This window comes from Crassostrea angulata, chromosome 8 (assembly GCF_025612915.1).
Source record: "Crassostrea angulata isolate pt1a10 chromosome 8, ASM2561291v2, whole genome shotgun sequence".
Taxonomy (NCBI): domain Eukaryota; kingdom Metazoa; phylum Mollusca; class Bivalvia; order Ostreida; family Ostreidae; genus Magallana; species Magallana angulata.
Window position 1 is genome coordinate 9208493 of NC_069118.1, and position 19988 is coordinate 9228480.

The 19988-nt window shown below is 32.1% G+C and overlaps 1 protein-coding gene and 1 long non-coding RNA gene across 5 annotated transcripts; one reads left to right on the forward strand and one right to left on the reverse strand.

Moving 5' to 3' along the window:
- Positions 1–7987: 7987 nt before the first annotated feature.
- LOC128160034 (uncharacterized) lies at positions 7988–11494 on the reverse strand. Its single transcript, XR_008240228.1, has 3 exons — positions 11428–11494; positions 11227–11312; positions 7988–8156 (listed from the first exon to the last, which is right to left on the reverse strand). It is a non-coding gene; the product is annotated as an uncharacterized LOC128160034 (long non-coding RNA).
- Positions 11495–11547: 53 nt separating this feature from the next.
- Positions 11548–19788, forward strand: LOC128160035 (uncharacterized). Of its 4 annotated transcripts, none has more exons than XM_052823284.1 (5): positions 11548–11610; positions 12457–12779; positions 12949–13163; positions 14988–15114; positions 18113–19788. In XM_052823284.1, the coding sequence occupies exons 2-5, from the start codon at positions 12482–12484 to the stop codon at positions 18445–18447; spliced, it is 975 nt and encodes a 324-aa protein (XP_052679244.1). In that variant the 5' UTR covers positions 11548–11610; positions 12457–12481; the 3' UTR covers positions 18448–19788. The 4 variants fall into 4 exon arrangements, with proteins under 4 accessions (XP_052679244.1, XP_052679246.1, XP_052679245.1 ...); XM_052823286.1 differs by having other exon boundaries at positions 11575–11699; XM_052823285.1 differs by lacking the exon at positions 11548–11610 and adding an exon at positions 11688–11822.
- The last annotated feature ends 200 nt before the right edge of the window (positions 19789–19988 follow it).

Consider the following 19988-nt stretch of genomic DNA (forward strand, 5'->3'; position numbering starts at 1 on the left):
AGATCTAGGGTTTGAATAAGCCTGTTTCCAGTTAAAATCTAGAGGTAAATTTAAATTGAAGGCCCATTTGTTTTCACAAATAGGTTTATGATTAGATTTTACCATCAAGTGATCATAGATATTCCGTGCTCCTTTTTTACACAAGCAAAGTATTTTGATAGATTCAGGTTGGTATGGTTTGATTATTACTTGATGTGAAAACTGCTTAACATTTGGCCAAGCACAAATAATTGCACGTTTCAAACCTTCGTAAGTAGTAAATGGAATCTTAACTGGATATTCATTAGTGATTCTCTCATAACTAATGAATTCACCTTGAGTATCAAATAAATCATGAACAATATGAAATCCTTTCTCATACAGAGCCTTACAAAATACATATTTATTTTGAATCTTTACTTTATTATTGAACCATATAGTGGCTCAAGCATGATATTGATATTATCAGTCTCTATAGTTTCTAAAAAATCACATAATTAAAATAAGGTTTCTTTCCAAAAATTATTTCGAGTGGCTTTTGCCCTCTGTCTACAATATTCAGGTCCAAACTGACATAGTTTATAAGTATGACACCCAGTTATTTCAGAAAAAATACTTATCCAGCTTGAGTTAGTTGTTAAAAGTCTCCTAATCCATGTTAGTTTAAGAGACTTAATAAATATTTCAACATTTGTCATTCTGCATCCCCCTTTTCCATAATTCAATTGCAATGTTTTTCGAGATATTTTGTCTATTTTATTTCCCCAAATAAAATTATACAGTGTTTTTTCAAATTGCCGTATCCATTGAGTACTTGGTTTTGGAAGAGAGGTAAACAAATGTGTGAATTTTGATAAAAGTAAACTTTTAACAACTGTAATTTTTCCCAATGTTGAAATATTTCTTTTTAACCAGTGGTTAATTTCTTTCTGAACTAGTTTTAGTTTATTATCAAAATTCAGTTGTTCCATGTTTTTTTAGGTTAGCAGTATATGTTACTCCGAGAATTGTAAAAGGTTCTGTCGTCCATTGTAAACCAGTATCACTGCAAATTGTATTTGAATTCATTTTTGAGCCAATCCAGACTGCTTTTGTTTTGGAAATGTTGGGTTTTAGTCCAGAGAATTTTGAAAACTGAAAAAGAAGATCAAGTGCGCTTTTTAAACTTTTTTCAGATCCATCCAAAAAAAGAACTGTATCATCTGCATATTGTAATAGACATACTTTTTCTTTTCCTATTTTAATACCTCTAATGTTTTTATTTTGTCTTATCAAAAGTCCTAATATCTCTACACATAAGTTGAATAAATATGGGGATACTGGGTCACCTTGTCGACAGCCCCTGCCTATTTCAAAAATTTTTAAAAAAATACCATTTTGAATAACACATAATTTGGCCCCATTGTATAGTACTGATACCCACTTGATAAGATCAGGACCAAAGTTAAAAAAATGTAATGTATTGTACATAAATTTCCATGATATAGAATCAAAAGATTGCCTCTCTAGTTAACAATTTTAAAACTTCATCATTTTTAACCTCAGAGAGAGAGAGAGGGAGAGAGAGAGAGAGGAGAGAGAGAGATGATGATTGTATGATTCATCAATTATTATTTTTCAGTAGTCTGCTAGGGACTGCCTTGGACGATTATGAAGAAAATCTCGCGGAATTTTCTCGTTAACGAATAATAGTTGGTTTACAGTATTTCACGTCTGTACACCAGAGTAAACGCGATCATCTAGATTTACAACTCTTAATTATTTACGATTGTAAATTATTGTCCGCATAATTATGTGAATCTACATTATTCAAAATATTATAAAGTCTTAACATTAATTTACAGACAGATAAACATAGGGCGAATTAGGTGCTCTTTAATCAGTTTTAGTTCTGGTTAAAGGTTTGAAACTACTATATTGCAGTTTATGATTAATCGTCATGTTTTGGGTTTCAATCCGGTTTACCTCAGTTAAACATTTGAGCTTGGTTTTTGAAGTTATACTGTAACATTAAAATACAGAATAAAAGACGGAGGATACTTTCCTAATCCTAAAAAAATGTGGTGTTATGAACAAGCACCGTTAATATTTCATGTATTTTTACACCCATTTACAATGTGCATGAAAAAGAGCATCAACAAAAGACCTCTATTAAAAAAAAATATGTCTTAAAAAATTATACGGAATCATTCTTTATAGGGATTTTAATAGATATTTTACTTAAACCCATTTTGAAATACAGTGAATCAATTATCTAACGACAATTATTTTCAAAGACCTGGATTTAGCCCGACTCGAAAATGCTTAGTCCACATCTCAGAATGGGAGCAAGATGAAGTTTCCACAATCGAAACATAAAATAAATAAACATTTTAGGTCCCCATGCATCTATTTATCCAAGTGGTTTTCGGATAGTTGACATTACTAGTATTTCAGGTGCCAAACTCCTTAAAAACAGGCTTAGGTTTTGAACTATAGTTTAATTAGAAAACTATTCATTTGTTTCTTAAACCAAGTCTTTATCAAAAGGCTTGAGACCAAAATTAAATAAGGAATTACTTTGCTATGTAAACAAATCTTTTGTTTTAATTTTGAATGTTGAAGCAAAAATTCCAGTTATAGACCTAAAATGAATGTATTAAATGTTAGGAACTGTTTTTTTATTCTTAAAATGAATAAAATGATAGACAGATCATCTTGAAAAAGACTTGTATATTGAACCTATGTAAATAAAAAAATAGGGCACAATCCTGGTTTACATGACCGGTTTTTTATTTGTTTTTACCATAACTGAAACCAGTTTGTCAAACCAACCTTCGAGGGTGATTTCTTTTTTGTTTCGAAGTGCGGGAAATAATATATTCTACAGTTCCAGCTTTAAGACGGCTCCACCACTCATTCTGAGATGTGCACTTTGTAGTTTCGAGTCGGGCTTAATCCAGGTCTTTGAAAATCATTGCTCCAAGATATTTGATCAATATTTTTTCAGTGTACTTAAACAAAAGACGATTAAAATCATAATAAGGAACGGTTTCATATTTTCTAGAGAGAGAGAGGAAACTCGAACGCATTGAATAGCTTGTTTTATTATTACGCAGCATTGTTAAGGCGTCCCGATGCTAAAATACGGCTGGAAAACGATATTATTTGAATCATGGCAAAAATAATTTTACCGGGAGTATTTCTTTAAATCTATGTTACATTTATTGACATCGATGTTAAACATTATATTTGATGCATTTTTGTGACGTCACATGTACTTCGTAATCACGTGACAGGCGAATCCTAATATTGCAAATGATCTAGTTAAAACGCATCGGCGCAGGTGATTAATGACATTAAATCATACATATTTTTAAGAAAAATCCTTTGTTAAGTCATAAACTTTGAAGTTCTTGCTTGGGAAAGAAATAGATATTTCGTTTATAGAAGATATTGTTGAAACATTCCACAAAATCATCAAAATAATGCACATTTTTACTAATCAAAAGCGATTTACAAAGAATTGGGGTAAATCCGTAGGTTTCCGCAGCACGATTCACATTGGTACTTATATTCTCTACCAATTTTACGTAAAATATTCTAAAATTGTGTTGATCTTTCACCTGCGCCAAGCTGGTTTTACATGCATTAAAATTTCTTCATTCAGTTGTTTACACGTAGCAGGGAGAGTTTCCAAACCACTAGTTTATAAATAGTCTTTTACTTAAAACGAAGCTTTAAAACTGCCGATTATTTGATACTGGTTTTTAATATGAATGAATTCTGTACGTCTAGAATTAACTGCAGCATCTATATAAAGGAAACATGCGGTATTATACTGGTTTGATATAATTCACTTTTAACGTTAAGATACATTCCCTGAGAACTATCGACAGGAATGCAGATCGTGACGTCAAAGTTAATTATGACGTCATATCGTATGAAGTACAGACAAGTGACTTTCTACATATCGCATCGGGAAGCCTTAACATGCCCGCGTATAGCATAAAGTGATACATGTACAAGAATGTATCGTGTAATTACAATTATGTATTGTAACGTGTTATCTACTGGGCTCTTTTCAAGGGAATAGGGTATTATATATATTAATAATTTTCCTTTATTCTTTATTCTTGAGTATGAATGATTGGATTTACAACAAAATAATCAATATAAGGCGAGGTGTGTGTATGTGTCCTAGAGCCGGGCACCCTGCACCGTGTTACTCGTCAGAGTTCTTATTGTGTTCGTGGAGTACCAGGTTATTTCACCCTTATTCAGGATTACTTCTCCAGGTACCCCACCACAATTCCTCTTGCCTTCTCTAACTACTGGTGCTACTCACTTCAACCCTTGCTCTCTCTCTCTCTCTCTCTCTCTCTCTCTCTCTCTCTCTTCGCTAGCTTCTTCTTGGAAGTCTTTCCTCTTCGGCTGCTATATGTATATCAATTCTCACTGAGAAACTCTCAGCGCGTCCTTATAACATTGGGTCGTTCCACCCGTCAAAGGGGTAAACAGCATTCAGGTAGAGTCCACTCTAGTCTCCTTAGATACATCCCTTTGATGTTACCGAACGCCCAATCTTTCACCGTTAGAGTATACATACATACGTTATTACAGCATACTGCAGTCGAGAGCATGCATATAGTATATCATGTATATATATCCACAGTTATATTTTCTTAATCATAGGCTCTACCAACAACAATAATGTACAGATCAAAGATGCTGATCTGTAAAAGTACCACAATTTCATTACGACGGATTTGCTACACACCTTTGTATTTCAAAACGAAAATGATGCAAGCAACTTTCAACAGAAAGCGATAAACAAAGATAAAGTTTTCATGGTGTTCAACAAGTGCTAACCATTGTACCTGGGAGTGGAAGCTAATTTATCTGAGTTTGGAAAAGAATTCCTACAAGACACAGATCGAACCGTAGATCGTAAATCTAATTGTTGACTGGTGTAAGGGACCTGAGGAGCTGACTTTTCGCAAATCTTCAAATATTCCGAGGCTACTGAAAGCACAGAAACAGATGGTATTAAATGATCTCTACATATTACACAATATAGCATGCTATTTTGTATAATGTTTCTTAAACTATTACTATATTTATGTGACTTGAGTTTAAACACAGATAATATTTGCTCTTCTCATGTTTAAAATTAATTATGATTTATTCTAAGAAAATTTTATTAACAGTGATGATTGTTTTATGGTATTTCTTTCCAGGTAAGGCGGCTGAATGGAAAAAAGGTGCACCCAGTACAAGTTTAACATGGTCAAATGTGGCCACCAGTCGCTTGATTGAATTGCATTTTACACACTCAGAAAAAGTCACCAAACTTTCCATGAAGAAGGAAGTTTGGAAAATTATAATAATTGGATTGAAAATGCAGAAGAAGGTGTTTTCATTTACATTTAGCCGATGTGAACAAAAATGAAAAAAACCTTACCAAGGTTGTGTTGGTACATAATTCAAAATCGGGAAACGAAAGAAAACAGTGTCCATTTTATAATGAACTTGAGAAATCCTATGGATATAAACCGAATGTCAAACCTGTGTTCATGCTTGGATCAAACGCAGGTAATGTAGTAGAAAACTCAGAAGATGTACCAAAAGAAGATTCCCATTATAAGACGATGATGATGCCCCTAGAAAGAAAAACCAAAGACAGTCAAATGATAAAATAGAGATTCTAGATGATATGAGAAAAGAGAATAAAGAATTGATGAAAAAGATAACTGATCAACATGAGCGAAGAGGTCAAAACAAGGAAAGGAAAATAGAAGTTATGACACAGTTAGTGGACGCCATGAAAAAACAATAGGGATAGCCTAGTGGATTACTAATATTATTGAATGTTTACTAGTACAGCTTGTGTTCTGAACATGTAAAGTTTTTGCATCTAATTATCCTCATTTTACTAGTACACGTTTTATTTCATGTAAATATGTGTGTATTGGTATGAAATGTTTAAGGATTGTTGTCAATATGTATAATGGCTGTAGATCAAGAATATTTTATAATATTGATTTTTCCGAATATTTCCCTAGTCAGAATGGTGTCCGTCAGGGAGAAAACTTATCTCCGTTTCTTTTTGCATTATATCTTAATGATCTTGAAGATTTTTTAACACATGAAAATGTCACAGGACTGAAAAGCCTGTCTGAAGAAATTGAACAAAATTTAAATTGTTATCTAAGAATTATGATTATGTTGTATGCAGACGACACTGTGCTGATGTCCGAAACCGAAGATGATCTACAATATTATCTTCATTGTTTTCAAATGTACTGTGAAAAATGGAAATTACAAGTGAATGTTGAGAAAACTAAAATTATGATTTTTGGTAAAGGTAGACAAACCTCAAATGTATCATTTCTATACAATGGTAACGAAATAGAAATCGTCAAGGAATTTAAATATTTAGGAGTTATATTTTCAAGAACAGGCTCTTTCTATAGTACTAGGAAATATGTAGTGACGAGAGCTACCAGAGCTATGTACGCAATAATTAAAAAGTCAAGAGAATTAAATCTATCGATTGATTGTCAGCTTGATATGTTCGATAAAATGGTTGTTCCAATTTTACTGTATGGTTCTGAATTGTGGGGTTTTGAAAATTTATGTATCATTGAAAAATTGCATCTTAAATTTTGTAAACTTGTACTTAGTCTTAAGACGTCCACACCAAATTTTATGATCTACGGTGAACTTGCTAGATATCCATTGTGTGTGAAAGTAAAAATTAGAATGTTGAATTTTTGGATAAGATTGTTGAAAGGTAAAGAATCAAAATTGTCATATATATTGCATAATTTTTTACATAGCCTAACACAAATCAACAATTATAATTTCAAATGGGTTGAATGTATACTGAATATTTTACATGAATGTGGTCTAAGCTATGTCTGGTTGACGCATAATGTAGAAAATGAAAAATGGATTTTAAATGTTGTTAAGCAAACCTTGATTGACCAATTTCAACAAAAATGGGTCTCTGATTGTAACGAATCTAGTAAAGGATTGATCTATAATTTGCTTACCAATAACATTTTTGTACCTAGAAATTACATAAACTCTGGTGCTTATATGAATAACATTACTACATTAGTTAGATTTAGAACAAGCAACCATAAACTGCCAATTGAGACAGGCAGATGGAACAACGTACCTAGAAATCAACGATTTTGTAATTTATGTAAAAATAACATTGGCGACGAATATCACTATATTATGATATGCCCGGAATTGAAAGAATATAGAAAAGCTTATTTACCATCAATGTATTTTAGACGACCAAATGCCTTCAAATTTTTTGAATTATTTTCATGTAATAAATTAGCTGTTATTAATAACTTATGTAAATTTATCAATATTATTAATAAGAGAGTCAACTCTCCAGGTTGATGTGTACAGTATACACTCTTGCTTTTTGTATAAAATTGTATGTATTGTATATTTTCTCTATGTTGTTTTATACAATATGAGAATAAATAAAATGAAATGAAAATGTACATTAACTAAAGGCTTAAACAAGCTTTTACTCTAATTTATCTAATATGTGTTGTCCGCCTTCAAAACTTTTCACACAATTATATATCACTTTCTTTCAAATTGTATTTTTTTTGTTTCATTTTTTAATATGATAAAAAATGAAGAATATTTTTATTAATAGTTTCCCAAACAATGTATGAAAATCAGTGATGTTAACCAGAACAAACAGGTCTTTGGCCATAATTGATTATCTTTTGGCTAAGATGCATCAAATATTAGCAATGATTATTTATAACACTTTATTTTCTTAAGATTAGGAAAGTATCCTCTGTCTTCCATCCAGTATTTTGATGTTACATGAAAACTTACCAAAATAACTTTTTTTTTAGTTTTTCCATCTTTTCACATGCAGTGTTTTAATATACATTTAGAATTATTGTAGTAAAAAAAGGAACAGAATTTAGGTTTTAAAAATACTCCAAAAAACTTGAACATCTTTTATTCTTGTATTTAGAGGAAATATCAATTACAAACATGCATTTTTTTTCCAAAGATTGTGTATGTTCATGGAAAACCTCATAATATTTGGGTAATATATTTGCTGCATTATTTCCACATAAAATTTCCACATTGTTGTTAACCTCATCGTCTTCTCATTCTTCTACAAACACTGCACAATCATCATCATGCTACAAACAAAACAAAGCAACTTAACACTACTTTTACAATTTTTTCAATGTCCTGAATGTCTACAAATTTCAAGCGACGAAATCGTCCTTTTATTCCAAAATTTAATTTAAAGTCGTTGTCAGTATCTTAAAATGCAGCATTAATTATCAGACATGCACATGCATGATTGTGCGTATTAGAAGCCGTATTTGTACATTGTATGTGTCCGGCAAACTACATATGGAACTGCTCCTTTGTTTGACTGAGGTAAACCGGCTTGAATCCTAAACGTGGTTTATGAACTAATTTCAAACCATAAACCAAATCTAAAACTGGTTAAAGACCACCAAATTCGCCTAAGTTATCATCTGTGAAACTATAGTTAACACCGTTAATCTATATTTTACATAAGTAAACCATCGTTAACACGATCGTCTATGTTTCATCAATGTAAACTCAGATTTACACTAAAAACAACCATTTGCAAAACATAAATTGATATCTGGTAAATATATAGTTCCACGATTTGTGAAACTCTTAAATATAGTTAACGTTTATTTACAGACAGAAAAACTTGGATTAGTTTAAAACCGTTAAATATAGTTTTGTAGATGAAAACTATATATGGTTAAATAATCGTTAATTACAGTTAGCGGTTCGTAAATTATAGTTAACGAACTATGCTAAGTTCACTTTTGTGAAAGTTGCCTAATGCTATTTACAAATCTTTGGCTAAATAATTTTGTTCAGAAAATTCTCCGGTTTGTTTGGTAATAATTTTTTTTCTGTAAAATAATGTTCTTAACACCCCCCCCCTTCCGCCGTCCATCGACGATTTTACATTTTAACCTTATCATTACCATTTTTTATTTGAAGCATCTCAAGGATAACGGATATGGTACTCAGGTGACCGTGACTGTTTGTATACTCCAGGGGACCTGTGTTCGAGAAGGTCTGTGTACAGTTTGACTGGACACTTAAAGGATTTCAACTTTGAGGTATCGAGTCGTATTTCTTTTCACTTTATTACACTATAGAGGGGAAAAATACGAAAGCCCATTGAGCTCATTTTCGTAGGTAAAAAAAATATTTTTTTCGCGAATAAACGCGAAACTTTCGCGATATAACGCGTAACTTTCGCGAATAAACGCAAAACTTTCGCGAATAAACGCGTAACTTTCGCGATATAACGCGTAACTTTCGCGAAGAAACGCGTAACTTTCGCGACATAACGCATTTCGCGAATAAACGCGAAACTTTCGCGAATAAACGCGAAACTTTCGCGAGATAACGCGTTTCTTTCGCGAATTAACGCGAAACTTTCGCGAATAAACGCGTTACTTTCACGAATTAACGCGAAACCATTATATAAATATTGTCATTTCATGCAGATCCCTTATGAAGAAAAACGATTGAAAACAAACACATTTTAAGGTCAGACGACACGTTCCTCGAGAATCTTTTTTGTATCTCCTCGTAATAAAGAGTTCCAATAAAAAATATTAATTTTAAAAATACTTTAAAAATGATCAAAATTTACTTGTAATTGGTTATATGTCTAGATGGTCGAGTGGTTAGAACCGTTGCCGCTCACTGCCAGAATCATATAGGTTCTAGAGGTCATCAGTTCTAAGCCCCGCCACGGCGGAGATATTTTTCTAATATAGTGAATTTCGCATTGCCGTATATGTATTTATTTTCATATCAGCAATTCAAGTGTATTTTCAAGAAGAATATATAGGATAGTGCATACTCTAGTATTTTGCAGAAATGCCTGGTAAGGTACCCTGATTTTTTGCAAGAAAGCTTGTCAAAGTAGTAGTAAACCATAAACAAATTCCTGGAAAAAGTTATCTAAAATTGAAGAACGTGTCGTCTGACCTTAAGTTTTATATCATAAAATACTTATTATTCATTATTATTATAATATCCGTGTTAGGTTGATTTATGAAGCCAAAGGTATCTTTTTTGCATATAGATATTAATAAATCTGATAAAACTTTATAACATTTTTATATGTATATATTAATTTAAATTAAACAAATTAATATTATAGAAAGATGTAGATTTAACATAAATTCAAACGTAGGAAATCTTTAAAATCTTAGTACATGTACTGATTTTCAAAGGACATAATGCATCGCGCTTCGCACATTCTAATGGGCGCTGTATTATTGAAAATGAGGCAGCAACATATTTTAATTATAACAATTTTAATTCGAATTAAACGTTTTATTAATCATCATTATAGAATTTGAAGGATATCATTGTTGAAAACCTTATAATATATGTTATATCGCTGCGACATAACTTAACGTCTAGTTTAATATCAGAAAGATAAGTCCAGCTGTGAATTGAAATTTTTAAGCTTTTGTTCAAATCTAGATGACGTAAATTCGTCCTCCAAATTTATCACATACGTCATTTGAAAATTAATACTAAGATTTTAAAGGTTTTCGACGGTTGAATTTATATCAATTTTGTAAGAAAAAGATCATCAATGAGTGCCTGTTCGAACACAGGGTCGGCGAACAACTGAAAATCGTAATATGATGCTCAAACTTATCTATTTCGGACATACATATAACGTATAAAAATGTTATAAAGTTTTATCAGATTTATTAATATCTATATGCAAAAAAGATACTTTTGGCTTCATAAATCAACGTAACACGGATATCATAATAATAATGAATAATAAGTATTTTATGATATAAAACTTAAAAGTGTTTGTTTTCAATCGTTTTTTCTTCATAAGGGTTCTGTATGAAATGACAATATTTATATAATGGTTTCGCGTTAATTCGCGAAAGTTACGCGTTTATTCGCGAAAGTTACGTGTTTATTCGCGAAACTAACGTGTTATATCGCGAAAGTTACGCATTTATTCGCGAAAGTTTTGCGTTTATTTGGTAAGTTTCGCGTTTATTCGCGAAAAAATATTTTTTTACATACGAAAATGAGCTCAATGGGATTTCGTAGGAAAAATCAGTTTGTATTACTCTTGACAAAATATTCGGAGAAATTGTTATCTATATCATTAGCGAACACAAAAAGAGCACAAGATACGATATTTCTCAAAATATCTACCTCCAAACAGGTTTACCCTCAAAATCACGTGTTTCCGTTTGTATGTAAACAGACTGCATACTCCCCAGCTGGTGCATGGCTTGTACCTTAAAAGAAGCAGTCCCTATCAAAATGATTACCATCTAACAAAAACATAAAGATATCTTTTTGAGTGGTACACATTTTTTTAAATCTGAGTAAAGATAAGTTTTAAAAAAATACTCAAGGGAAATATAACTGGTATTCTGAAGTAAATATGGAACTACAATTGTTGATTGGTCGATTACCGGCGTGCTACCTTTAATCTTGAGATTTAATTCCGTGTTTTGCTCATTAATAAGCGTTTCATCGAATCAGATTTGTAAACATATGAATCGTTAAAGTTAGTGTGGTTCCGACACTAAGGTACGGTAAGAAAACCTTCCGGTTTAAACTACTTTCGTTTTCTCCAGCGTTTTTTGGATTGGAAGAAAAAAGTTAGACAGATTTCAACGGTTTCTGATTAAACTTAATATGCTTCTTCTTTTTTTTTTAAATCAGTATCTGCAAAAATCACAAAGATTTGATACATCTGAGCAGCCATAACAAGGGAGATTATATGCTATATAGTATACTCGGTACAGTATTCATGGTAGTAAAGTTATATATCACAAGTATATGTACTGTGTAGACCTGTTTATTTGATTAATTTTATTTGATTTGTTGCTCTGATTGTGTCAAATCCCTGTGGCAAAAGGTATACTATATAGATTATAGTATAAGGACTAATGTGTATATCAATGTCATACTGGTTGGGACGACAGGCGCTTGTTTCATACAGGTGATCTATAAACCATAAAGGGTACTTTGATTTAAAACCAACATTGTTCTTCAAAAAAGTGTGATGTTAGTTTTTGACCTTTGTGTTGATCCCGCGTAGGGTAAAAACTCAATTCACATCGCGATTTTACGCTGAAATTAATATGTATATATATATGTATGTATATATATATATATATATATATATATATATATATATATATATATATATATATATATATATATATATATATATATATATATATATATATATATATATTATACACCAGATATTATACTACATCTTTTATTTAGTGAGTGTACAGGTCCTTTAATACATTTAATTTTAATAACTACATAAGTACAGTTAACCGAAATATGTATACGTATGTACTATACTTATATCTTCTAACATTCAGATGGTTCATTAGCAAATAATCACCTGTGTTTTAGCCAGGAAGAAGGTCGATTTGGAGATATGATGATGGAGAATCCTGTGAATATTTCCCAGGTGAGATGGAATTCAGGGACATATTTAACACTTCCGAAGGAAAATGGCTGCCTTTGTAGACCAGTTATCATTGACATCAGGAATACATATCTTCGATTTTCACCTGAAGTTCGTGACTCAGCATCTCGAGATGTTGAACTCTTAAAGAAGACTTTTCGAAAGTTGGGTTTCTCAAATCCCACCATCATTAGCGACACAGATTCTCAAGAAGAGGATCATCCATTATATTCAGTGGACAATCTTAAAGAAAAGTTGGCCAGAATAGGTATTAGCTTTCATTTCTATATCTTGCTTTAAATTCTATCAACTGTACATACATTTATGTAATAACTAGTATTGCTATACCGGTAAAACATTTTTTTTTATTAATAAATGGTAATACATTGGTTGTTGATATGATTAAGCAGCCCTAATACTTTTTCATTTTTTTTCAGCTAGAAATCCAGAGTTTACCAGTGATGCAGAAATCTTTCTACTTGTTGTTTTAGCTTTTGGGGAATATGGATATTTTTATTTACCCAATTATCCAACAGACAGTGATGAACGGAGGGGACCAACACCCAAATTTTCTACGGCTCTCCTGATGTCAATATTTAATGGAAACAACTGTCGTAATTTGGTTCTGAAGCCCAAAATATTTCTTGTCCAGGTAAAGAGAATTTCATGTAAACCATAACGTGAAAATTAATCAAATTGATTGATTGATTGGAGTACCCTGTATACAATCTTCAAATACAAATCCAATCTTCCACTAGGTCGCATGCTGACTGACGTTTTTTATACTAATTGTTAGAATAAAATTAATCACCTTAAATTAACAATAATTAAGGAGGAGTTATCCATACAATGAGGGTATCCTTTTCGCAGCCGCCCGTCCGCCTTTTTCACCATTTTAATAACCTGATTTTGCCGTTGGAAAACCTGGTTAAAAACGGCCACGACTATATTAAGGCGGAATAACACATCATCACAAAATGGCTTACCGCTGATCGAAACGACATTTCGTTTTATTAAAAATATTTTATGGACTAAAACATGTAACTTACTCCATTATTATTCCCAAACTGCAAGTTGTTTGCTTATTTTACAGATGTACAGTTTATTTGTCATTATATCTTTCATTATCAAAAACTTTCCTGTTAATTTGAGTGACTTTTTCCAGGTGTGTTATTCCACCTTAAGGATTACGTTTACTCAGATTTGAGATTTCAAATTTTTTTTTTTACAAAGTTCAATATCTGAAGTCCAAAGTTGTTTTAAAAACACAAAATAACAACGTTATTAACAAATATCGATATTAATCTCCATGATGTGTTTATTTGAGGAAGATATGCTCCAACAAAGGTAGATCAAAATTGAAACAGAGGAAATTCGGACTAATTTTTTCATTTTCTTATTTTTTCTTAAAAACTTTATGTTGCAATGTAATTGCAAAAGTTAAGTTTCTATGTATTTTTTCATATCATTTTACATATTTTATGGTTGTATTTACTCGTCTATAAATTTATATCACTGGCTGGCACGCAATTGGAAAATAAATCTTTGAAATACATAAAATCGATTCAAGATAAAGTATCTCGAAATTTTGATCAATGAGCTTATATAATATCAATGTCAACATAATACAGACAATAAAAACAGTTTAAGGCAATCAATGGTTTGTGGCTCCTATTAGTCAGTTTTTTGTAAAACTCGATAGAAAAATTGATAGAGGATATTCGGACTAAATTAAACTTAAAATATGAGCTTAAAACGATTCATTTAAATATAAAATTAGTCAAGCTATTCGTATTTATCATTTCCCAACCTACAAAAATTTTTATTATTTTTGATAATTACAAAATAAAGAAAACCTTAAAAATGGTGGACAATTTTGACAAAATTTGACAATTTAAAAAAAAAAACATTCAAAGGTCACTAGAAGAGAATGTAGGTCATTGACCTAGTCATTTGAACATGAAAAATAGCCTCACAATAGTGGGGCTACAATGAACAATAAGTACTTTTTCGTTACTATTAGTGGATTTTTTTTGCCCCTGAGTAATGGTAATCCTTAAGTGCGATAAATAAAAAATTGACTTGGAAAGAATGTATTCAAATCAAGTTTAACTATTCTTTATTATTGTGTAACTAAATGTTCAGAATACTTAATTTAAATGTATGATTTGTAAGAATTATATAACACTGTACCCTACATTTGACCGGTTTGACGATCCAAGGAAAAACTGTAAGAGGGCTTCATCACACCTAATTGATATTCGTCCGATCTCGGCGGAATGGAAAAAGTCAAACTGGTTGTGCATCTGTAGTGAATGGTTTAACAATTAAAACAGTTTTTGACTGGAATTGGAATACTGCCGTAGGCAACAATTGTGTCAGAAGGTCCAACAAATTATATATTGCCTTTAAACCCAGTCAATAACTATTTATAAACATAAATTTGCTGTCAATTAGATTCTTTGTTTATTAACAGACCTGCGATGCCTATCTGAAGCACGAAGACAAGTCGCAGTTTAGTGGCCGAGCTACCATACCTCCTTCGTCTCTCTATAGAGTCCCGTTAGAGGCAGACATTCTACTTTATCATTCAGAGGTTTCAGGTTGTAAATTAATTATTACTCATTGGCTACGCATAAGCTAAATTACGTAAGATAAAGATACAAGTAGTACAATTTATAAATTTAATTTATCTCTTACTTTCTTTCCTTTGGGACTGATCTACATAATTTATCATAAACACTTTTTTTTGCAATCAGTTTTTAGCTCACCTGAGCTGAAAGCTCAAGTGAGCTATTCTGATCACATTTTGTCTGTCTTCCGTCTGTCCGTCCGTCCGTCTGTCCGTAAACTTTTCACATTTTCAACATCTTCTCAAGAACTACTGGGCCACTTTCAACCAAACTTGGCACAAATCATCCTTGGGCAATGGGGATTCAAAGTTGTGAAAATTATGGGTTACACCCGTTTTCAATTAATAATTAGAAATTAATGAAAAGAACTATATATGATATGAGTTAAATTTGGCCCCCAGAATTCGCCATTTTTTAAGTGTTTTGGGTACAATAAAATGTTAACTAATTTTTTAGAAGAGTTGATATAAAATATATTTTTCATCTATTTATTTGATTTATTTGCACTCATTGGCAGTATATGACGTCAGAAGTGACGCCTTTTCTATAATTCAATCAAAATCAGCCAAAAATTGACATTTTTCTTATCTATTTACGAATGGGAAATATAGAGCGCATGCTTGAACAAGGAAAATTTTTGTGTCACTTATTAGTCTTGGCTAGATACATCTAGGATCTCTGATTAAAATATTTTATTTGTTCAAGAATGCGCTCTATGTTTTCGGAAGGAAAAACTGCTTGAAAACAAGCTGTTTTACGCTAAAAATGCAAAAATGGCGGGAAAGGGTTGTCTTTACAATGTCATATTTCTAAATTGTGGGCACTTGAACCAAAATGAATATTATGTAAACACATCACATATATATCTGTACTAAGAAAACAAAGAATGATAGTAAAATGATGATGTTTATTTTAGGGGGCCATTTTAGGCCCTTATCATATATCTTATATATAGTCCTTTCGAGAAATTTTCAAAAATCTTCTCAAGAACCATAAAGCCAGGAAAGCTGAAACTTGTGTGGAAGCATCTTCAGGTAGTGTAGATTCAAAGTTGTGAAATTCATGACCTCCGAGGGTAGGGTGGGGCCACAATGGGGGGTCGAAGTTTTACTTAGGAATATATAGAGTAAATCTTTAAAAATCTTCTACTCAAAAACTAATCAGCCAGGAAAGCTGAAACTTGAGTGGAAGCATCCTCAGGTAGTGTAGATACAAAGTTGTGAAAATCATGACCCCCGGGGGTAGGGTGGGGCCACAATTGGGGGGTCGAAGTTTTCATAGTAATATATAGAGTGAATATTTAAAAATCTTCTCCTCAGAAACTAATCAGCCAGGGAAGCTGAAATTTGTGTGGAGGTATTCTCAGGTAGTGTAGATTCAAAGTTGTGAAATTCATGACCCCCGGGGGTAGGGTGGGGCCACAATGTGTCTCGAAGTTTTACATAGAAATATTTAGAGTAAATATTCAAAAATCTTCATTTTAGGATGTGAAATTCATGACCCCCCCGGGGGTATGGTTGGGCCACAAAGGGGGTCGAAGTTTTACATAGGAATATATTTAGTAAATCTTTAAAAATCTTCTTCTCAGAAACTAATCAGTACGGGAAGCTGAAACTTGAATGAAAGCACCCTCAGGTAGTGTAGATTCAAAGTTGTGAAAATCTTGACCCCCGGGGGTAGGGTGGGGCCACAATAGAGGGTTGAAGTTTTACATCGGAATATATATAGTAAATCTTTTAAAATCTTCTTCTTAAAAACTAATTAGCCAGGAAAGCTGAAACTTGTATGGAAGCATCCTGAGGTAGTGTAGATTCAAAGTTGTGAATATTATGACCCCGAGGATAGGGTGGGGCCACAATGGGGGTCGAAGTTTAACGTAGGAATATATCTATAGAGTAAATCTTTAAGAATCTTCTTCTCAGAAACTAATCAGTCAGGAAAGCTGAAACTTGTGTGGAAGCATCCTCAGGTAGTGTAGATTCAAAGTTGTGAAAATCTTGACCCCCAGGGGTAGGGTGGGGCCATCATAGAGGGTTGAAGTTTTACATAGGAATATATATGGTAAATCTTTTAAAATCTTCTTCTCATAAAACTAATCAGTACGGGAAGCTGAAACTTGTATGGAAGCATCCTGAGGTAGTGTAGATTCAAAGATGTGAAAATTATGACCCCGAGGATAGGGTGGGGCCACAATGGGGGTCGAAGTTTAACGTAGGAATATATCTATAGAGTAAATCTTTAAAAATCTTCTTCTTAGAAACTAATCAGCAAGGAAAGCTGAAACTTGTGTGGAAGCATCCTAAGGTAGTGTAGATTCAACGTTGTGAAAGTCATGACCTCCGGGGGTAGGGTGGGGCCACAATGGGGGCTCGAAGTTTTACTTAGGAATATACAGAGTAAATCTTTAAAAATCTTCTTCTCAAAAACTAATCAGCCAGATGATTCTTTATAATTATTAGGACTTAGGCTCAAGGACAATTCTTTGGTCTCACAAGAAGGTTCAGAGTTTGATGTAGCTTTATATCCCATATATAAACAATTATTAAGGATCTTTTTGAGAACTGCAATACTCATCATGTGATATGACTATAAAATCATCCTGTTAGAAAAGGGACTGATGATTATAAACATAAGAATATCCAGGGGGAAAAATGGATTTTATTTATACAGGATCTACATGTATCATTGTACATTGTCCAGATTGTTTGTATTATGACTCCATTAAGCTGATTTTATCATACCTATTGTTCCTCAGGTGAGCGATGTGGCCCATGGGCCTCTTGTTCATTTATGTAATGATGTTTTAAATTGATGTTTCTATTGATAAGTGTTTTGTAACCTTCTTAACTCAGCAACAGCATTTTTAGAGATGTTTTGATGTAGGATTACATAACAGTGTAATCTGGATCGGTTGTGAACCATTATCCTTTTGTGAATTTCGCCAATGAGACAAAGTCTATTGTTTCAGGTGGATATACCAGTCAAATGAAGAAAGAAACCAGAGAGAGTCTTGGATCAGTCATTGACCAGGGAGAAAGGAGTGGGGGTGAGGATGAGAGGGAGACCCCAGCCTGTCAGTTTGTGTACACCTTGTACAATGAGGTTGAGGCATTGGCCGGCCAGCAGAACGAGTTTGAGCTGACTGATCTAATTCTGGGAGTGAACAAATCCTTAATGGAGTTCATTGATAAGGAACATTACAGGTCTGATGAACACAACAAGCCATGGAATATAGAGCCAAAGATTCCAGTCTGTGTGGACCAACTGACCAAGAGATTGGTGCTGGGTACGAACACTGGCTAAGATGTAATCATTGATCTTTCGAGCGTTTACAAATCTTGCTAATATATCAGGCATCAATAAAAACGCCTTATTCCAACAAGTGCCTAAATAAACAAAGGCCTTATCTTGTAATTTTGATAAAAAAGCAACGTGGAGATACATATGTTTCACTGTAGAAGTCGAATCTCATTTATTATGTTGTATCAACATGTGTTAAATGAGAAATTTTAATTTTGTTTCTAACAAAGCATATTAATGAACGTAAATGCATGATTTATTTCTTATATTTCGAAATATTTTAGTAGGATCATATTATAATCAATGTCATATATATGCAATGCAGTGTGATATTGTTTTATCAACAAATATATTTCTTAAATTATCAGTCATCAGTTTTATATGAGGGTTTGTAAAGAGTTATCAGTTATATACATGTATGTGAAAACTTTTATTTTGGTTATATGTTTTCAATTGTATACATCAGGTTATTGGAAGAGTCTCTTATAACCCCTAATATAAATAGCTGAATTTTACTCTATATAGTAAGGTTATTCTGCACAATATGTAGAAGTTTGCAACAGTGTGCAAGTTTATTTAATGTGATTTGCAGTTTGATCCAGATGCCCAAAATTACGACAAACGACAAAAGCTAGGCTTTCCTTCCTATTCTAAAATGTTTTACATATTGCTTCATTATTATGTTTAAGCGAGTTTTCAAGCAACTCCAAAATTACTATTCTTGAACAAATATTAATTTTATCAAAGATGTATATATCCAAGAAATATAATGAACACAAAAAACATTGATCAATCGACTCAATACTTTTAGAAGAAAAATATTTTGTCCCATTCAAAATAAATAGCAAATATAAAGTCATCTTTAAAATCAAATACTACTTCTAAGTACAAATAAATGGGACCCAAAAACCAAATTAACTCGATCTTCAACAAAATAAGCAATCAGTACTGCTTTCCTTTAACTCCTATAAAGATTTAGATGTTGTATATAGATACAGTTCTTTATCAATATATATTTGTAAAGTCAACACATTTACTTGCATAAAACTTCAAAAATTGTTCAAATTGTTAAATTGAAAGATTTATTTTGTATTTAAATATAAAATATTAGAAAAAGTATGGACAATTTTTTACTTCAGTTTGTTTCCATTTCGTTACATGTATATATACTTTGTAAAACTAAATTGTGTAAAATGATGACATCATAAAGTGGCAATTTCTTCCGATTTAAAAAAACTGTATAAAGAACATTCAATACTCAATTCTTACTGTAGTGTAGTATTTCAAAAGGATTTTTTTTCTCAAGTTAAACTACCAAGGGACTCATGTTTCGTTGACATTATTTCCTTTTGTATGAAATAAAATTTTAAAAGTTCTTTTGGCTTTGATTGATTAATAAATCAGGGTAATTATACAAAATTCAATATCCTTTATTGATTAATAAATCAGGGTAAATAGTATAAAATTTAATGGTACAATTTTTATTTTTAATTTACATTTAGTTTTATCCCTATGCAAGTCGAATTTTTTTTTTCAAACAACCC

Excerpts from the sequence above, each read along its gene's own strand:
- LOC128160035 (XM_052823284.1), top strand. The coding sequence starts at position 12,482 with ATGATGATGGAGAATCCTGTGAATATTTCCCAGGTGAGATGGAATTCA. Across the intron at positions 12,780-12,948 it reads AGAAAAGTTGGCCAGAATAG|CTAGAAATCCAGAGTTTACC; the intron begins GTATTAGCTTTC and ends ATTTTTTTTCAG. Across the intron at positions 15,115-18,112 it reads TTATCATTCAGAGGTTTCAG|GTGGATATACCAGTCAAATG; the intron begins GTTGTAAATTAA and ends CTATTGTTTCAG.